This window comes from Bos taurus, chromosome 29, assembly GCF_002263795.3.
Source record: "Bos taurus isolate L1 Dominette 01449 registration number 42190680 breed Hereford chromosome 29, ARS-UCD2.0, whole genome shotgun sequence".
Taxonomy (NCBI): Eukaryota; Metazoa; Chordata; class Mammalia; order Artiodactyla; family Bovidae; genus Bos; species Bos taurus.
In genome coordinates this window covers 27,665,168-27,684,332 of record NC_037356.1, presented here as the reverse complement: position 1 = coordinate 27,684,332, position 19,165 = coordinate 27,665,168, and the positions used below count along the sequence as shown (strand labels likewise).

At 37.7% G+C, this 19,165-nt stretch overlaps 1 protein-coding gene and 1 pseudogene across 1 annotated transcript; both read left to right on the top strand.

The window, feature by feature from the left end:
* On the top strand, positions 966-1,875 carry OR8C25P (olfactory receptor family 8 subfamily C member 25, pseudogene; annotated as a pseudogene).
* On the top strand, positions 10,340-11,269 carry OR8B1AN (olfactory receptor family 8 subfamily B member 1AN). The gene has a single exon (NM_001390416.1). The coding sequence runs from the start codon at positions 10,340-10,342 to the stop codon at positions 11,267-11,269; it is 930 nt and encodes a 309-aa protein (NP_001377345.1).
* Positions 11,270-19,165: the final 7,896 nt, after the last annotated feature.

Below are 19,165 nucleotides of genomic sequence, written 5' to 3'. Positions count from 1 at the left end.
TGCTGGAGAAGACTCTTGAGAGTCCCATGGACTGCAAGGAGATCCAACCAGTCCATCCTAAAGGAGAACAGTCCTGGGTGTTCATTAGAAGGACTGATGTTGAAGCTGAAACTCCAATACTTTGGCCACCTGACGCAAAGAGCTGACTCATTTGAAAAGACCCTGATACTGGGAAAGATTGAGGGCAGGAGAAGAAGGGGACGACAGAGGATGAGATGGCTGGATGGCATCACCGACTCAATGGACATGAGTTTGGGTGAACTCCAGGAGTTGGTGATGGACAGGGAGGCCTGGGTTTCTGCAGTCCATGTGGTTGCAAAGAGTCAGACATGACTGAGCGACTGAACTGAATTGAACTAAAGGTGCATATTGTCCTTGCAAGTGAAGAAAACCTTCTGGGAGAATTTTCATATAAAAATTATGGCCTGTTCCCTTAGCTTGTCAAAGACTGATGACCACAGTGATGGATACTGTTTTCTTCCTTGTGAGAAACTTTGACCTTCTAAGCATCACAGGGTAGAAGGAGTCCTACGGTTCAGTGTCAGCGAGGCATCGAGGAAAAAGAAGGTGAGGGTTGAATCACCTTTGTCTCAATTCCTTTCAAACTTCAGACTGTATAAATTGAGGGTTCTGGGGAACACCACCTATTTATTGTTCTTTTCAGCCCAGATCCTGAACAGAGCCTGAAGAGAAGGAAGAATGATGTGCAGAGACACTGGGAGTCTACTGGTATTTTTTAAGCACAGAGACAAACAAGAGGAGTAAGGGCAGAAAGAAGAAAATGAGGAATCTGCAGGAATAGTCATTACAAGTCTTGTATTTTGGATGCTTTGATGAGTCTCTTTAGACAACCCTGTGGTTATAAAAAGATCCAGCTCTCACTCGGGAAACAGGGAAAGTCCATGAAGGTCCATTGTGAATCTGAGTTTCTGCCCCTGTTCCTACAGATCACGACTGTGTAGTAACTGAATATGGAAAATGCGCCCTCTGTGACTGAGTTTATCCTTATGGGATTGACAGAACAACCTAAACTCCAGCTACCTCTGTTTTTCCTGTTTCTGCTGAACTACATGATCATTATGGTGGACAATTTGTGCTTAATGAATCTAATTTGTCTAAATTCATACCTGCACACCCCCATGTACTTTTTTGTCTTCAATCTCTCTTTTATTTATCTTCATTATTCATCTGTCTTTACCCTCAAAATTCTAATGAGCTTTATTTTTGAGAATATGCTATCTCCTTTACAGGATGTGTGTCTCAGCTGTTTTTCTTCTGCTTTTTTGCAGCTCTGAGTGCTGTGTGTTGACAGCCATGGCCTATGATCGCTATGTGGCCATCTGTAAGCCCTTGCTGCCCACAATGGCCGTGTCCCCTCAGGTGTCTGGTTCATATGTGATGGGGTTTCCTGGAGCCACGGTCCACACAAGGTGTATGATGAGGCTGAACTTTTGTGATTCCAACATCATCAACCATTTCATGTGTGACATCTTCCCGCTTCTACAGCTCACCTGCAGCAGCATTTATGCCAATAGGATTTTAGTTTCTGCTGTTGTGGGGACAGTTGTAATGGTATCTAGCCTCATTATCTTTATTTCTTACACTTTGATTCTTTCCGATATTCTTCGTATACCATCATCTAAAGGTTGGTCCAAAGCCTTGAGCACTTGTTTTCCCATATTACAACAGTTGGTCTATTTTATGGATTTGGGCTGCTCACTGTCAAACCATCATCCTCTGGGTTTGTGGAAGAGGGAAACTTTTTCTCACTCTTTTCCACCAGTGTGGTACCCGTGCTGAACCCTCTCATATAGCCTCAGGAACAAGGATGTCAAAATTGCTGTGAAGAAAATCCTGAAGAGAATTACAAACTGAACCAAACCACTTAGGCCACCTTTTCTTTGTTGTCTTTCTTTTTTTCCTGCTTGTTCTTTTTTCACATTTTCCTTTGTCTTCCTCATGTCTTCTTGACAGGATTTGTGTCTAATGTCTGATGCCTATTCTTCTCTTGCCACATAATGTAACACTGTGGGCCTATTTGACTGGAGAATCATCCTCAGCCCTAAGTGATCCCATAGCATTTGGAGAGTAGGGACCAATAACCTTTCCCATCTGATGATAACACTACTATTTCCCTTGTGTGTCAGCTCATCCAAGGTATGCCATAGAGTAGTATGCTGTTTGACCATTTTTTTTCTTTCTTGCTTTCAATTACATAGAGCCCTTTCCTGTATCAGTGCTGTCGTTACTTACCACTCCATTAACACAGAGAAGTAATGACAAAAATGTGGACATGGTAAAGATGTAAAAATTCCCAAAAACTTTCTGGATTTTCTTTTAGTAATAGCTCCTGTTCTGTATTTTATGTGCCACATAAAAAAAAAAGGTAATGAAATTGAATAATTTGTTGAACCATAATTCTTTTATTCTTGAGGGTACTTGAGAATGAATAAGCTAAACTATTCTATCTACCTTTCTCAATCCACACCAATAAAAATGCCTGTTTTTAGTTTATTGGTCAATTGATATGTTGTCATAAACATAATTGAAATTGTTATCAACTTGCCTATCAGTGGATTGTAATTGTGATTAAAAGGTGCACAGTGGTATATTTGACTACAGAGTATGTTATCAAACATAAGGTCAGGATTCATTGTCTAACTATGTAAGAGGGCTTCCCCTTTGCAAAGAAAGATGTGTTTCCCACTTTTCAAAAGAAAACAAAAGTATTTGGCAGAAACATTGTCTTGTTGATATTTACTCTTTTAGTTCATAAATTTGACTCCTTCCCTCTATTAGAGGAAAATTTAAATCGGTAGAAAATAATGTGTTATAGAATTTTACAAATGGTCTAAAAAATAAATCTCCTTATCTGATTTTTTTTTTTTTTTGCTGAGGAAACAGTTCTGTGACTTGCTCAGAATCACACAGCTAAAATTGCAGAGACAGTTTTTGCAGCCACTGTTCATCTTGTGAAAAAAATGGAAGAAAAGAAAGAACTGTGAAGGGCCAGAGAGAACTTCTGGAGAGTTGTTTCTGAATGAGCTTGAAAGTGGGAATTTTCCAGTGTGGAGTTATCTCAGAAAACTAGAAATAGAAATACCAAATGTCCAGTAATTCCACTCCTGTATATATATCTTAAAAATATGAAAGCATTAATTCAAAAGATATTTGTACCCCAAAATTCAGTGCAGCATTATTTACAGTTGCCACGATATGGGAGTATCCTAAATCTCCATCAACAGATTGAAGGGATAAGATGTGGCAAATATATACAATGGAATATTACTCATCCATCAAAAGAATGAAAAATTCCCATTTACAGCAACATCAATGGACTTGGAGGGTATTATGCTAAGTTATTTAAGTCAGGCAAAAAAGATAAAGATGATATTACTTATATGTGAAATCAGAAAACTGTAAAAAATTAGTGAATACAGCAAAAGAGATATAGACTCATTGATGTAGAGAACAAATTTGTTTATCTGTGGGGAAAAGGAAGTGGGAAGAAACAATAAAAGGATAGGTGATTAAGAGGTATAAACTATTATGTATAAAATAAGCTTTAAGGATATATTGTACAACACAGGAGATATAACCAGTATTTTTATAATAACTATAAATGGAATGTAATCTCTAAGAATTGTGAATCACTATATTGTACATCTGTAACTCATATAATATTGTACATAACTACACTTCAATAAAATAAGTTAAAAGAGAATTTTTGATCAGTAATTGATATTTCATTCATAAAACCTGATAGAAAAATTACATTCCACAAACAAGCACATATTTACATTAGAATTTTGATGGTTTTATTTGGAAATGTTATCTAGTAGATAAAATCATATCATAATTCATCTTTAAATATAAGAATATTTTCAATTTTTAGATAATTATGTTAATATGATAAAGGTTGAAAATACCTGTTTTTCTTTTTTATCATCAAACATAACAGACTTACTAGATGTTCCCTGGACATTCATTTATGGTTTAATAAATAATTAAACATTTGACTTAATATCTACCATGGTCATAAAATATTTCCAACATAGTTGATTCAGTACTTATAGTTATATTTTCCCCCATGTGTATTTGTTGTAAAAAATCTAGCTAAATGTTATGAGATAGATAAGTTTTGAATTTAGTCAAATTAGTGTGAGTGAATTTGGTGCTGTCATTGATTTTGCTGATTGTCTTTTTACTGGAAAAATTATTTGTATAAATAGACCTATTTATAATTAAAAACTGTGATGACATATAGCTTTGTGAGTTCTTGCTAGTCTTCTTAATTAAATACTTGGTAGACATACTTTAAGAGTACACAGAATCATGTAAATATTGTATACAAAATATTTTGGAAATAAATTATTTAGATAAGATTAGATAGCTATATTGGAGAAGGCAATGGCAACCCACTCCAGTACTTTTGCCTGGAAAATCCCATGGACAGAGGAGCCTGGTAGGCTGCAGTCCATGGGATCGCGAAGAGTCGGACACGACTGAGCGACTTCACTTTCACTTTTCACTTTCATGCATTGGAGAAGGAAATGGCAACCCACTCTGGTGTTCTTGCCTGGAGAATCCCAGGGACAGCGGAGCCTGGTGGGCTGCTGTCTGTGGGGTCGCACAGAGTTGGACACGACTGAAGTGACTTAGTAGTAGTAGTAGATAGCTATATAGGTCTTTCATTCTAAATGTTCTCTTGCCAGTTCTATTTACCTCCCTTGATTCCTGTGCCTGAAATCTTACATCAGGCCACTCAAAATATAGTATTAACTCCTTTTGGTTTGTCCAAGACTCTTTTATTATAATTTTCTAATTACAAACATCTTTGCATGCTGGAATTTATTTTTAAATGCATTTTTATTGAAATATAGTTGATTTATAACATTATTTTCAGGTGTATAACATAGTGTTTCAGTGTTTTTACAGATTATACTCCAATAAAATTATTACAAGGTAATTGTATAATTCCCTGTGCTATAAAGTAACTCCTTGTTGCTTATCTACCTTATACATAGTAATTTTTATTTCTTAATCCTGTACCCTCATCTTGCCCCTCTCCCTGCTGGTCACCTGTAGTTTTTTTCCTTTATTTGTTTTATATTTTAGATTCCCATATAACTGGTATCTTATTCTATGTTTCTATATGAGATATTTCACTAACCATAAAATTCTCTAGATCCTTCCAAGTACTTGATGCTTTCTTTATTTTTTTCAAAGTTTTGTTTTGTATTGGTGTATAGCTGGTTAACAGTGTTGTGGTAGTTTCAGGTGAATGGCCAAGGGACTCAGTCACAAATATACATGTTCCCATTCTCCCCCTAATCCACCTCCCATCCTGGTGGCACATAACATTGAACAGAGTTCCATGTGCTATTCAATAGAAAACAAGGTTATTTATAAATGAGTCAAAGACCTTAACAGATATCTAACCAAAAAGATAAACAATTGACAAATAAGCATGTGAAAAGATGCTCAACATCATATGGCATCAAGAAAATGCAAATGAAAGCAACAATGAAATAGAACCACACAGATATAAAGAACAAATTCATGGTTGCCAGGGGAAGGGAGTGGTGGTTGGAGATGGATAGATTGAAAGTTTGATATTAGCATGTGCAATCTATTATATAGGAAATGGATAGACAAGGCCCTACTGTATAGCTCAGGGAACTACAGTTGCTATCCTATAATAAACTATAATGGAAAAGAATATGAAAAAGAATATATATACAGAGATATGTATAACTGAATCACTTTGCTATTCAACAGAAATTAACAGAACATTATAAATCAATCATGATTTAATAAAATGAGATACTTTTTAATAAACGAGATACTAGTACATGATATTAGAATGGCTGAAATCTGGAATATAAACAACATGAATTCCTGGAGAGAATGTGGAACTACAGGAACTCTCATTCATGGATGATGGGAATTCTGAATGGTACAGCCACTTTGGAAGTCAGTTTGGCAATTTCTTACAAAACTAATCCTACTTTTACCATGAGATCCAGAAATTACACTTCTTGGAATTTACCCAAATTAGTTGAAAACTTACATCCACATAAAAACCTGCACATGGATCTTTATAGCAGATTTATTCATAATCACTTAAACCTAGAAGCTAATAAAATACCCCTCAGAAGGTGAGTGGATAAATAAACTGTGGCACATCCAGACAGTTATATTATACAGCACTATAAAGAAATGAGCCATCAAGCTATGAAATGACTGGAGGAAACTTAATTCATATTACTAAATGAAAGAGTCAATCTGAAAAGGCTACCTACTATATGACTCCAACTACATACCATTTTGAAAAAGGCAAAACTATGGAGACAGTAAAAACATCATTAGTTGCCAGGGGAGAGAAGGATCAGAGCACAGATTAATTCTTAGACAATGAAACTACTCAGTATTATACTATAATGGTGGATATATGTCATTATAAGTTTGTTCAAACCCATATAATATACATCAAAAGAGAACCTAAAGTAAGTGATGAGCTTTAATGGTAATGATCTAGGGGAATTGATGCTTTTGAATTGTGGTAATGGAGAAGACTCTTGAGAGTCCCTTGGACAGCAAGGAGATCAAACCAGTTGATCTTAAAGGAAATCAACCCGTAATCATTGGAAGGCTGAAGCTCCAATACTTTGGCTACCCAATACAAAGAACCCACTCATTGGAAAAGACCCTGATCCTGGAAAAGATTGAGGGCAGGAGAAGAAGTGAGTGACAGAGGATGAGATGGTTGGATGACATAACTGATTCAATGGACATGAGTTTAAGCAAACTCCGGGAGATAGTGAAGTACAAGGAAGCCTGGTGTGTTGCAGCCCATGGGGTTGCAAAGAGTCAGATATGCCCTTAGTGACCGAATAACAGCAAAAATGTATATATACATATATATATATATATATACACACATGTGTATATATATGTATACACACATATATTTAATGACAAAGTATCATATATAATATTTTTTAAAGCTGGGCTATATATGTATATATTAATATGCATAATATATAACTCAGCCAATAAAAATAATGAAATCCTGCCATTTGCAATAATGTGGTTGGTCCTAGAGAATATTTTTTAGTGAAATAGGGCAGACAGAGAATTACCAATATTGTGTTACCACTTATATATGGAACATAAAAAATAAAAAGGAAAAAGTTAATATAATAGGACAGGAACAATCTCGCAGATACTGAGATCAAAGTAGTGGTTATCAGTGGGGAGAGGGAAGATGTGACAGACAGTAAAGGAAGGAGGGGATTAAGAGATACAGATCAGTATGTATAAAATAAAGATATATGGATAGAGAATCAGTCAGTATTTTAATATAGCTTTAAATGGAGTATAACCTATAAAAATATTGAATCACTATATTGTGCATCTGAAACTTACAACATACTGTAAATCAACTACACTTCAATAAAAAAAAAATTCTGTCTTTGATTTCTTATAACTTGATTGTAAAGTGTGTTTTTCTGTTGATTTCTTTGGGATCCTTTTTGCTTCCTGGTTCTGGATATACATTTCCTTGCACAGATGCAGGGATTTTTCAGCCAATTTTTCTTCAAGAAACATTTTGCTTCATTTCTCACTTTCTTCTTCTGAATCTCTATAATGCCTATATGGTCCAGGTGACATTTTTCATAAATCCCTTAGACTTTACCCACTATTTTTCATTCTTTTTTATTTTTTCTCCATTTACTGAATTATTTCCAATTCTTTTTCCCCCCAAATTTTAGACTCCTTTCCTCAGTTTGTTTAGTCTGCTGTTTTGAATTTTTAGTGAATTATTCCGTTCAGTTATTGTGTTTTTCGGATTCATAAAGATTCATAAAGAATGTTCTGCTTGGTATTCATAACACTAAAATTCTCACTTTGTTCATGTATTGTTTTGTGACTACAATGAGCATCTTTATGGCAGTTAAATGAAATCTCTGTCATGTAAATCATGTATCCATTTCATTAGGGCCACTTTTTAGGCTCTTTTGGAAAGACTTTTTTTAAAAATGTAATTGGACTTTCCTTCATTTTACCTTGACTTTCTGCATTTGTGTCTATATATAGACAAATAGAAAACTGTTTTAGTCCTCATGAACTGGCTTTGTACTGGAGAAGACCCACATCATTAAGCCTGGCTAGAAAAAGCAAACCTCTTTAACTTTGTAAAAGTACAATCCACTTTATTTTTAGTGGCTCTCAGGTACTTGACAAGGGCACCCCACTCCAGTACTCTTGCCTGGAAAATTCCATGGACGGAGGAGCCTGGTGGGCTGCAGTCCATGGGGTCGCTAAGAGTCAGACATGACTGAGCGACTTCACTTTCACTTTTCACTGCATGCATTGGAGAAGGAAATGGCAACCCATTCCAGTGGTCTTGCCTGGAGAATCCCAGGGACGGGGGAGCCTGGTGGGCTGCCGTCTATGGGGTCGCACAGAATCAGACAGGACTGAAGCGACTTAGCAGCAGCAGCAGAATCCCATCAGGCTCTTAAAACAAAGGAGACTAAAGTCAATTCCTCAAGCAGCCCCCAGATAAATCGGGTCATTGGATGTACAAAGCACATTTTCGTTAATCAAGGAGAAGCTGTAGGAAAAGTATTTTCTACAGCTAGCTGTGTTAAGCCAAGGGGAGGTGAATTCTAGCCCAGACTGCTATCTCAGTTCTTTCTCTCACCTCAGGCAGCTAAACTATGCCATACCTTATGTCCCCTCAGCTTTCTGGCACAGGCTATCCTGAAGCCAGTCTTCACAACAGCCTCTAGAAAAATTGGGGCTTTGAATATGTTGTACATCTCTTTCTCTCCCCAGGAAGATCTGGAAACTGGGGGAAGTTTGTTCCAGTCATGTGGTTTTGGATCACCATAGGTATATGGCAAGAGTTTATTTTGAAATTTCTAACAACTTCAACATAACTGGTATCATGCTCAAACTGTGTGCAGGATCCTTTTAACTAAGTTTTGGGTTTCTTACGAAGGGAATTTGTACAGAAATTGTTTTTGAATCAGTGTGGTCATACAGAGGAGGAGATTCTGGGGCTTGGTCTTCTGCGTGTCGCTAATGGGAAATGGTTGTCAATTTTGGCTTGTCCTTGGAGGGTTAACAATCCCTGCAGTGAAGGAAAAACTTGAATGAAATGTTGATTGCATAATGAACAAAAGACATATTGTGGTCTAGGTGTAAATATAATCCCCTTAGTTACCTATTACACCCAGAAACTGTTCCCTGGGGGAAGAGACTGAGGAAGCTGCTGCCCTTTTTATATCTGAGTACATTATACCATTGCACTCACAATATATCTTTTGTGACTTACTGCGTGGCAAGAATGGTATTAATAGAGGCCATTATTGCTTTCTGCTCCTTGATAGAGTGAAAAGTCATACTCAAGATGATGATCTATAATTCTGAGTATATTTTCCAGGAAATATCAGAGATTAATTGCAGGTGGCATTTTCTTAGAATCAAAGAAACCAAAACCTATGAATCTGAAGTTGACCTTCCTGGATCAGGGGTATAGCAATAATAAGAAGAAAGAATTTGGATTTTCTGTCTTATGGAGGGTGAGTTTCTGAATTCCATTTATATTCGTCTTTTCCTTGTTTGAGGTGGAGACCAAGGATCTTATATAAGACAGTTTCTTTGACTCCTACTCCATCAGATCTAATCTTCATTAGAGAAAAGCATCGGGCTCTGAGGGCTGCTGCCTTCAATTTTGGGCTTCCCAGGTGGCACTAGTGGTGAAGAACCTGCCTGTCAATGCAGGAGACCGAGAGAGAGCGGTTCCATCCCTGGGTTGGGAAGATCCCCTGAAGGAGGGAATGGCAACCCACTCCAGTATTCTTGCCCGGAGAATCCCCATGGACAGAGGAGCCTAGTGGACTCTGGTTCACAGGGTTCAATTTACTTGTAAGGGGTGGGTCCAAGTGCATGAATAAGAAATGGTGAGATGAGAGAAGGAAAATTCCGTCCTGGTTCAAACTTCTTTTCCCTCCCCCGCCCCCTTTTTCCCCTCAACAGTTATGTTTGCATATGGCAGCTGTTCCCTTCACTCTGTAGGTTAAACTTTGGTGATTTTTTGCTGCTTAGTTTATAACACCTTAGAAGGGAAAACTCTTGTCTCGCATCTCCATGGTAATGGTAAAGAAATTCTATGGGTCAAGTTTTAGATAGTTAAAACTATCTAAAGTTTTAGATAGTCATTCCCTGTGCATACATCACTATGCGAGAAGAATTGCTGTGAGAAAAGCTGTTTTTCCTCTATGTCAACCTTTTCTCCTGTGCTCACAGATTTACTTAGAGAAGAATGGCTCCAGGAAATGGCTCTTCTGTGACTCAGTTCATTTTTTTGGGATTAACAGACCAACCAGATCTCCAGCTCCCGCTCTTCTTCCTCTTTCTAGTAATGTATATGGTCACTGTGATGGGAAATTTGGGCTTGTTAATCCTTATTGGGCTGAGTTCACACCTATATATGCCCATGTACTTTTTCCTCTTTAACTTGTCCTTCATATATCTGTGTTACTCTTCTGTGTTTACACTCAAAATGCTGATTAACTTAATATCAAAGAAGAATATTATTTCTTACATGGGGTGCATGACCCAGCTCTATTTTCTCAGTTTTTTTGTCATTTCCGAATGCTATGTGCTGATCTCAATGGCCTATGATCGCTATGTGGCCATCTGTAACCCACTTTTGTATAATGTTGCCATGACCCCTAAAGTGTGTTCCAGCCTTATGCTCGGTTCATACTTCATGGCATTTGCTGGTGCCATGGTTCTCACTGAATGCATGCTGAGACTGACCTTCTGTGAGGCAAACACCATCAACCATTATATGTGTGATATCATGCCTCTGCTCAAGCTCTCCTGCACAAGCACCTACGTCAATGAGCTGGTAGATTCCATTACATCAGGGTTCAATGTCATTGTGCCCAGTATCACCATCTTTGTCTCTTATGTTTTCATCTTCTCCAGCATCCTTCAGATCAGCTCCAAAGAGGGCAGATCCAAAGTCTTTGGCACCTGCAGTTCCCACGTCATTGCTGTTTCTCTCTTCTTTGGATCAATTTCATTTGTGTATCTCAAACCATCTTCTGCTGTGTCTATGGATGAAGGAAAAATCTCTTCTGTTTTTTACACTAATATGGTTCCTTTGCTGAACCCCTTAATCTACAGTTTGAGGAACGAAGATGTTAAACTTGCTCTGAGAAAAACCCTGCCTAGATGGTTTTGATCAGAGAGTATGCTTCTATGCAGTTATTGATATGACAAGGAGATTCTGTGCTAATTAAAAATTAATTAAATATTTTTAGTTTCAGCCTTATTATCCTTTTTTTTCCCATAAAATGATTAGGAAAATATGTGCTGTTTCTCAATAATTTGCTTCCAATTTTTCTATCTGGAACTTCTTTTTCTAACTATTTACACAATATCCTACCCCTCCCCCATTTTTCCTATTAAATAATAACATTAAATTAGAAATGTTATCTGTGCTTTTTTGTGATTTCAAACTTTTAGTTTTTACTGGAAAAATAAAATGGTCTTCAAGTGCTCAAATTTGAGATACCTCTGATATAATGAGCAACAAATGAAGAAAATCACCTAGATAACACTAGAGTAGCACTGTTTCATTGGAGTTGTGCTTATCTGCCACTTACTTTTAGAAGCATGCATCCTAATCTCTGATTTCTACTCCCATGTAGCCACTCTCTATGAAAAAATGTTTCCTTTAAATGCCAGATACTGAAGTTTCTAAAACAGCTTTTGTTGGGGGCCAGAGTGAGGCACTCGGCCCGTGGCAAAGGTCATGAGGAAGGAGGCTCGACATACGCAAAGGCAGGATCGAGCCTCAGGAGTCCCCCTGGAAATCCTCGAGCATCTACCCCCATAACCAGAGCCTGCCTACTTTACTACTTTGTGCTCTCACCTACACCTCTGACTTTACGGGGGGCTGTCCCCCACCACCTCTTTCGGAGAAGGAGTTAACTTAGAGCTCCAGTTAATAAAAACTCCTGGGCGTGACAAGAGTGTTTTAACCTACAAACTCCTCTGAAGGTTCTCTAGCCTGCCTGACAGGCTTGTCCGGCCACATGTGATTGCTCACAGCCTCCCAACCGTGAGAGGCACGAGATGCTTTAAACCTTCTAAAAACAGGTTCCTTAGAAAGGTTAGAAAACCATTAGTATAAGTATAGTGGGCTGATTAAAAATTGTATTGTGAAGGGTTTTTCATTTGTTGAGCCAATGTTTGTTGCTAAGTCTCCATATCCCCTGCCCTTACACACATTAATGAATATATAGAAGAAATAAGTATTAACCTTTGATATTAATCACGTTAGACCTTAGGCTAAGTAAATTCTTTCCTTAACTAAACCTTAGACCTATTCTTTTAATAATAGATACTTTCAAACATCCCAAATTCAGTTTTCTTAATTTTGCAGAAAAAGTAACCTCCTAATTTGAGTCAATCATCTCACCAATATACAAGCCCCAAATGCCTTCCTTTCCCAACCAAAGAAACCAATGAAACTCTTTGCTAAACAAGCAAGCATCAAAAAAAAAAAGGTAACACATGGCATGAGAGAAATTCTGTAATAAATAATAGTCAAGCTACAAGTTAAAAATATTTTCTCAAAGTACAGTCTTACTGAAACGGATAGAACAGAATGAATTTGATATAAGCAGTTTACAAATTAGTAGACTTGAAATTAGAAGGCTAACAATTTAGTCTAAATTTTTTTTTAAAGCTGTGACTTTAAATCATTAACCGTTCTGAACTTCATTTTACTATTGATGAAATAAATATATTTATATGATGTGCGTGTACTGGTTTCACTGCACAAAGGTAAAAAGAAAATACTTGCCAAAAGCTAGATTTAAAATATTTACAGACGTAAAATGAATTATAGTCAAAGCTTGCCAGGGTCCAGCCCCGGCTGATCCAGGGTATTTGAAGCGGGGACGGCGTCGGTGAGGATCAGGATACAATAGCTTCAATTAGATATTAATTAGAGATGTAAAGAGTAATAGAATGAGGATAGCTCAGTAGGAAAATTCAGTGGAGAAAAGAGGCTGAGTAGCTTGGTTTACGCGGGAGACCAATAAAACTTCAAGACAGGAAGTTTGCACCACTTATGTAGGCCGCAGGCGTCCTTCCGTTCTCCTGAAGGAGAGGAGACACTGAGGCCTCCCCGGTCGGATCTTAGAAGCCCAGGCATAATTAGTAAGCATGGTGGGTTCTGCGCTCCAGATGGAGACTCAGCCAGAGTGAGAGAGAGAGCAACATGGGGAGACCAGTATTTCGAGAAACTGATCCCAATTCTTTTTTTTCCATGGTCTACTTTTATACACTGAGATGTTATGCAAAAGTCACGTGGGGTCAGCAGTCCTGACTTTTATCAAAGTCAGGTGCTTCATACAAATGTATTTATTTCATCAATAGTAAAATGAAGTTCAGAACGGTTAATGATTTAAAGTCACAGCTTTAAAAAAAAATTTAGACTAAATTGTTAGCCTTCTAATTTCAAGTCTACTAATTTGTAAACTGCTTATATCAAATTCATTCTGTTCTATCCGTTTCAGTAAGACTGTACTTTGAGAAAATATTTTTAACTTGTAGCTTGACTATTATTTATTACAGAATTTCTCTCATGCCATGTGTTACCTTTTTTTTTTTGATGCTTGCTTGTTTAGCAAAGAGTTTCATTGGTTTCTTTGGTTGGGAAAGGAAGGCATTTGGGGCTTGTATATTGGTGAGATGATTGACTCAAATTAGGAGGTTACTTTTTCTGCAAAATTAAGAAAACTGAATTTGGGATGTTTGAAAGTATCTATTATTAAAAGAATAGGACCTGGGTGAGAAAGGAGCCCAGAATCATGTCATTAGGACAGACATCAGCAAGGCACATGGTCAACAAAAAAGAGACCATGTGTTCATGAGGCTTAGGGAAACATTTTATTCTGAAACTGTATCCTTTCTGTATAGGACTGTAAATGTCTTCAAATTTTTGGTAAAACTATAAAGTACATGACTGTAAATTAGTACTGCTTTGGGAAAATGAAGATGAAAACATCGTGGTCACATTTAGAACCAGGTAAAAAGAAGGCAACAGCTACAAGTAATAAAATAGTTAATAATTTGAATTCAAGTTAGAAGGATGAAATTTACAGAGTAAAATGATGGATAATTAAAGCCCCTACCTGTTACTCTCCTCTTCTTTCTGGAAGGTCCTAGAAACATTCAGAGCTCACAGGGTTTCAGGCTTTCCTGATGTCTCAGAGGGTAAAGAATCTGCCTGCCAGTGCAAGAGACTAGGGTTCAGTCCCTGGTTTGAGAAGATCTCCTTGAGGAATGACTACCTAATCCATTATCACAGGGTTTCTCTGGGAAGGACACCAGCTAAAGTTATTTGATACTTAACAAAGTTAAGCCAACAGAGCTTAAAGCCCTGGGAACAATTAAATCACTACCGATTTTGTGTACTTCCATAAATATTTTAAGTTACTAAACCTCAAAGGTCAGCTGGCAAGATAATGACATCTTGAAACAAATATTTTGTGAATACAAAAATTTTGGCCCTGTCATTACTGAAAAGGATGCTGAACTATTATTTTTCTTAGTTAAATATTCTACTTTAAAAGTCCTCAGTATAGTGTGTCACAGGATACTGTAAATATTTTCTGCATGGCTGGCAGGCATGCACATGTTCAGGAGAAGCTTCCACAAAGCTTACAGTAGCCAGAGTGAGAAAGTAGAGCTTTTCCCCTCAAATATCCCATGTCTATTCCCTTATTACTAATTGTTGCTTCTTTTTTTTTAAAAAAATTATTATTATTATTTCTTACAATATTGTATTGGTTTTGCCATACATAAACATGCACCCTCCATGGGTGTACATGTGTTCCCCATCCTGAACCCCCCTCCCACCTCCCTCCCCATACCATCCCTCTGGGTCATCCCAGTGCACCAGGCCCAAGATTCCTATATCCTGCATTGAACCTGGACTGGCGATTCATTTCTTATATGATATTATACATGTTTTAATGCCATTCTCCCAAATCATACCACCCTCGCCCTCTCCCACAGAGTCCAAAAGACTGTTCTATACATCTGTGTCTCTTTTGCTGTCTCATATATAGGGTTATTGTTACCATCTTTCTAAATTCTGTATATATGTGTTAGTATACTGTATTGGTGTTTTTCTTTCTGGCTTACTTCACCCTGTATAATAGGCTCCAGTTTCATCCACCTCATTAGAACTGATTCAAATGTATTCTTTTTAATGGCTGAGTAATACTCCATTGTGTATATGTACCACTGCTTTCTTATCCATTCATCTGCTGATGGACATCTAGGTTGCTTCCATGTCCTGGCTATTATAAACAGTGCTGCTGTGAACATTGGGGTACACGTGTCTCTTTCCCTTCTGGTTTCCTCGGTGTGTATGCCCAGCAGCGGGATTGCTGGGTCATATGGAAGTCCTATTTCCAGTTTTTTAAGGAATCTCCACACTGTTCTCCATAGTGGCTGGACTAGCTTGCATTCCCACCAACAGTGTAAGAGGGTTCCCTTTTCTCCGCACTCTCTCCAGCATTTATTACTTGTAGACTTTTGAATCACAGCCATTCTGACTGGTGTGAAATAGTACCTCATTGTGGTTTTGATTTGCATTTCTCTGATAATGAGTGATGTTGAGCATCTTTTCATGTGTTTGTTAGCCATCTGTATGTCTTCTTTGGTAAAATGTCTATTTAGTTCTTTGGCCCATTTTTTGATTGGGTCATTTATTTTTCTGGAGTTGAGCTGTAGGAGTTGCTTGTATATTTTTGAGATTAGTTGTTTGTTGGTTGCTTCATTTGCTATTATTTTCTCCCATTCTGAAGGCTGTCTTTTCACCTTGTTTATAGTTTCCTTTGTTGTGCAGAAGCTTTTAATTTTAATTAGGTCCCATTTGTTTATTTTTGCTTTTATTTCCAATATTCTGGGAGGTGGGTCATAGAGGATCCTGCGGTGATGTATGTCAGAGGGTGTTTTGCCTATGTTCTCCTCTAAGAGTTTTATAGTTTCTGGTCTTATGTTGAGATCTTTAATCCATTTTGAGTTTATTTTTGTGTATGGTGTTAGAAGATGTTCTAGTTTCATTCTTTTACAAGTGGTTGACCAGTTTTCCCAGCACCACTTGTTAAAGAGATTGTCTTTTCTCCATTGCATATTCTTGCCTCCTTTGTCAAAGATAAGGTGTCTATAGGTGCATGGGTTTATCTCTGGGCTTTCTATTTTGTTCCATTGATCTATATTTCTGTCTTTGTGCCACTGTCTTGATGACTGTGGCTTTGCAGTAGAGCCTGAAGTCAGGTAGGTTGATTCTTCCATTTCCATTCTTCTTTCTCAAGATTGCTTTGGCTATTCGAGTTTTTTTGTATTTCCATACAAATTGTGAAATTATTTGTTCTAGCGCTGTGAAAAATACCATTGGTAGCTTGATAGGGATTGCATTGAATCTATAGCTTGCTTTGGGTAGTGTACTCATTTTCACTATGTTGATTCTTCCGATCTATGAACATGGTATATTTCTCCATCTATTAGTGTCCTCTTTGATTTCTTTCATCAGTGTTTTATAGTCTTCAATTTATAGGAAAGCCTCTTGATGAAAGTGAAGAGTGAAAAAGTTGGCTTAAAGCTCAACATTCAGAAAACGAAGATCATGGCATCCAGTCCCATCACTTCATGGGAAATAGATGGGGAAACAGTGGAAACAGTGTCAGACTTTATTTTTTAGGCTCCAAAATCACTACAGATGGTGACTGCAGCCATGAAATTAAAAGACGCTTACTCCTTGGAAGGAAAGTTATGACCAACCTAGACAACATATTCAAAAGCAGAGACATTACTTTGCCAACAAAGGTTCTTATAGTCAAGGCTATGGTTTTTCCTATGGTCATGTATGGATGTGAGAGTTGGACTGTGAAGAAGGCTGAGCGCCGAAGAATTGATGCTTTTGAACTGTGGTGTTGGAGAAGACTCTTAAGAGTCCCTTGGACTGCAAGGAGATCCAACCAGTCAATTCTGAAGGAGATCAGCCCTGGGATTTCTCTGGAAGGAATGATGCTAAAGCTGAAACTCCAATACTTTGGCCACCTCACGCTAAGAGTTGACTCATTGGAAAAGGCTCTGATGCTCGGAGGGATTGGAGGCAGAAGGAGAAGGGGACGACAGAGGATGAGATGGCTGGATGGCATCACTGACTCGATGGACGTGAGTCTCAGTGAACTCCGGGAGTTGGTGATGGACAGGGAGGCCTGGCATGCTGTGATTCATGGGGTCGCAAAGAGTGGGACACGACTGAGCGACTGATCTGATCTGATCTGCTCTGATTTATAGGTCTTTAGTTTCTTTAGGTAGATATATTTCTAAGTATTTTATTCTTTTCGTTGCAATGGTGAATGGAATTGTTTCCTTAATTTCTTTCTATTTTCTCATTATTAGTGTATAGGAATGCAAGGGATTTCTGTGTGTTGATTTTATATCCTGCAACTTTACTATATTCATAGATTAGCTCTAGTGATTTTCTGGTGGAGTCTTTAGGGTTTTCTATGTAGAGGATCATGTCATCTGCAAACAGTGAGAATTTTACTTCTTCTTTATCAATTTGGATTCCTTTTATTTCTTTTTCTGCTCTGATTGCTGTGGCTAAAACTTCCAAAACTATCTTGAATAGTAGAAGTGAGAGTGGGCACCCTTGTCTTGTTCCTGACTTTAGGGGAAATGCTTTCAATTTTTCACCATTGAGGATAATGTTTGTTGGGGGTTTTTCATATATAGCTTTTATTATGTTGAGGTATGTTCCTTCTATTCCTGCTTTCTTGAGAGTTTTTATCATAAATGGATGTTGAATTTCATCAAAGGCTTTCTCTGCATCTATTGAGATAATCATATGGCTTTTATTTTTCAATTCGTTAATGTGGTGTATTACACTGATTGATTTGCGGATATTGAAGAATCCTTGCATCCCTGGGATAAAGCCCACTTGATCATGTTGTATGATCTTTTTAATGTGTTGTTGGATTCTTTTTTATTTTTTATATTGTATTGGTTTTGCCATATATCAACATGAATCCACCACAGGTATACATTTGTTCCCCATCCTGAACCCTCCTCCCTCCCTGTGCCATCCCTCTGGGTCGTCCCAGTGCACCAGCCCCAAGCATCCAGTATCATGCATCAAACCTGGACTGGTGACTCGTTTCATATATGATATTATACATATTTCAATGCCATTCTCCCAAATCATCCCACCCTCGCCCTCTTCCACAGAGTCCAAAAGACTATTCTATACATCTGTGTCTCTTTTGCTGTCTCATATATAGGGTTATTGTTACCATCTTTCTAAATTCCGTATATATGTGTTAGTATACTGTATTGGTGTTTTTCTTTCTGGCTTACTTCACCCTGTATAATAGGCTCCAGTTTCATCCACCTCATTAGAACTGATTCAAATGTATTCTTTTTAATGGCTGAGTAATACTCCATTGTGTATATGTACCACTGCTTTCTTATCCATTCATCTGCTGATGGACATCTAGGTTGCTTCCATGTCCTGGCTATTATAAACAGTGCTGCTGTGAACATTGGGGTACACGTGTCTCTTTCAATTCTGGTTTCCTTAGTGTGTATGCCCAGCAGTGGGATTGCTAGGTCATAAGGCAGTTCTATTTCCAGTTTTTAAAGGAATCTCCACACTGTTCTCCATAGTGGCTGGACTAGCTTGCATTCCCACCAACAGTGTAATAGGGTTCCCTTTTCTCCACACCCTCTCCAGCATTTACTGCTTGTAGACTTTTGAATCACAGCCATTCTGACTGGCGTGAAATAGTACCTCATTGTGGTTTTGATTTGCATTTCTCTGATAATGAGTGATGTTGAGCATCTTTTCATGTGTTGTTTGTTAGCCATCTGTATGTCTTCTTTGGTGAAATGTCTATTTAGTTCTTTGGCCCATTTTTTGATTGGGTCATTTATTTTTCTGGAGTTGAGCTGTAGGAGTTGCTTGTATATTTTTGAGATTAGTTGTTTGTTGGTTGCTTCATTTGCTATTATTTTCTCCCATTCTGAAGGCTGTCTTTTCACCTTG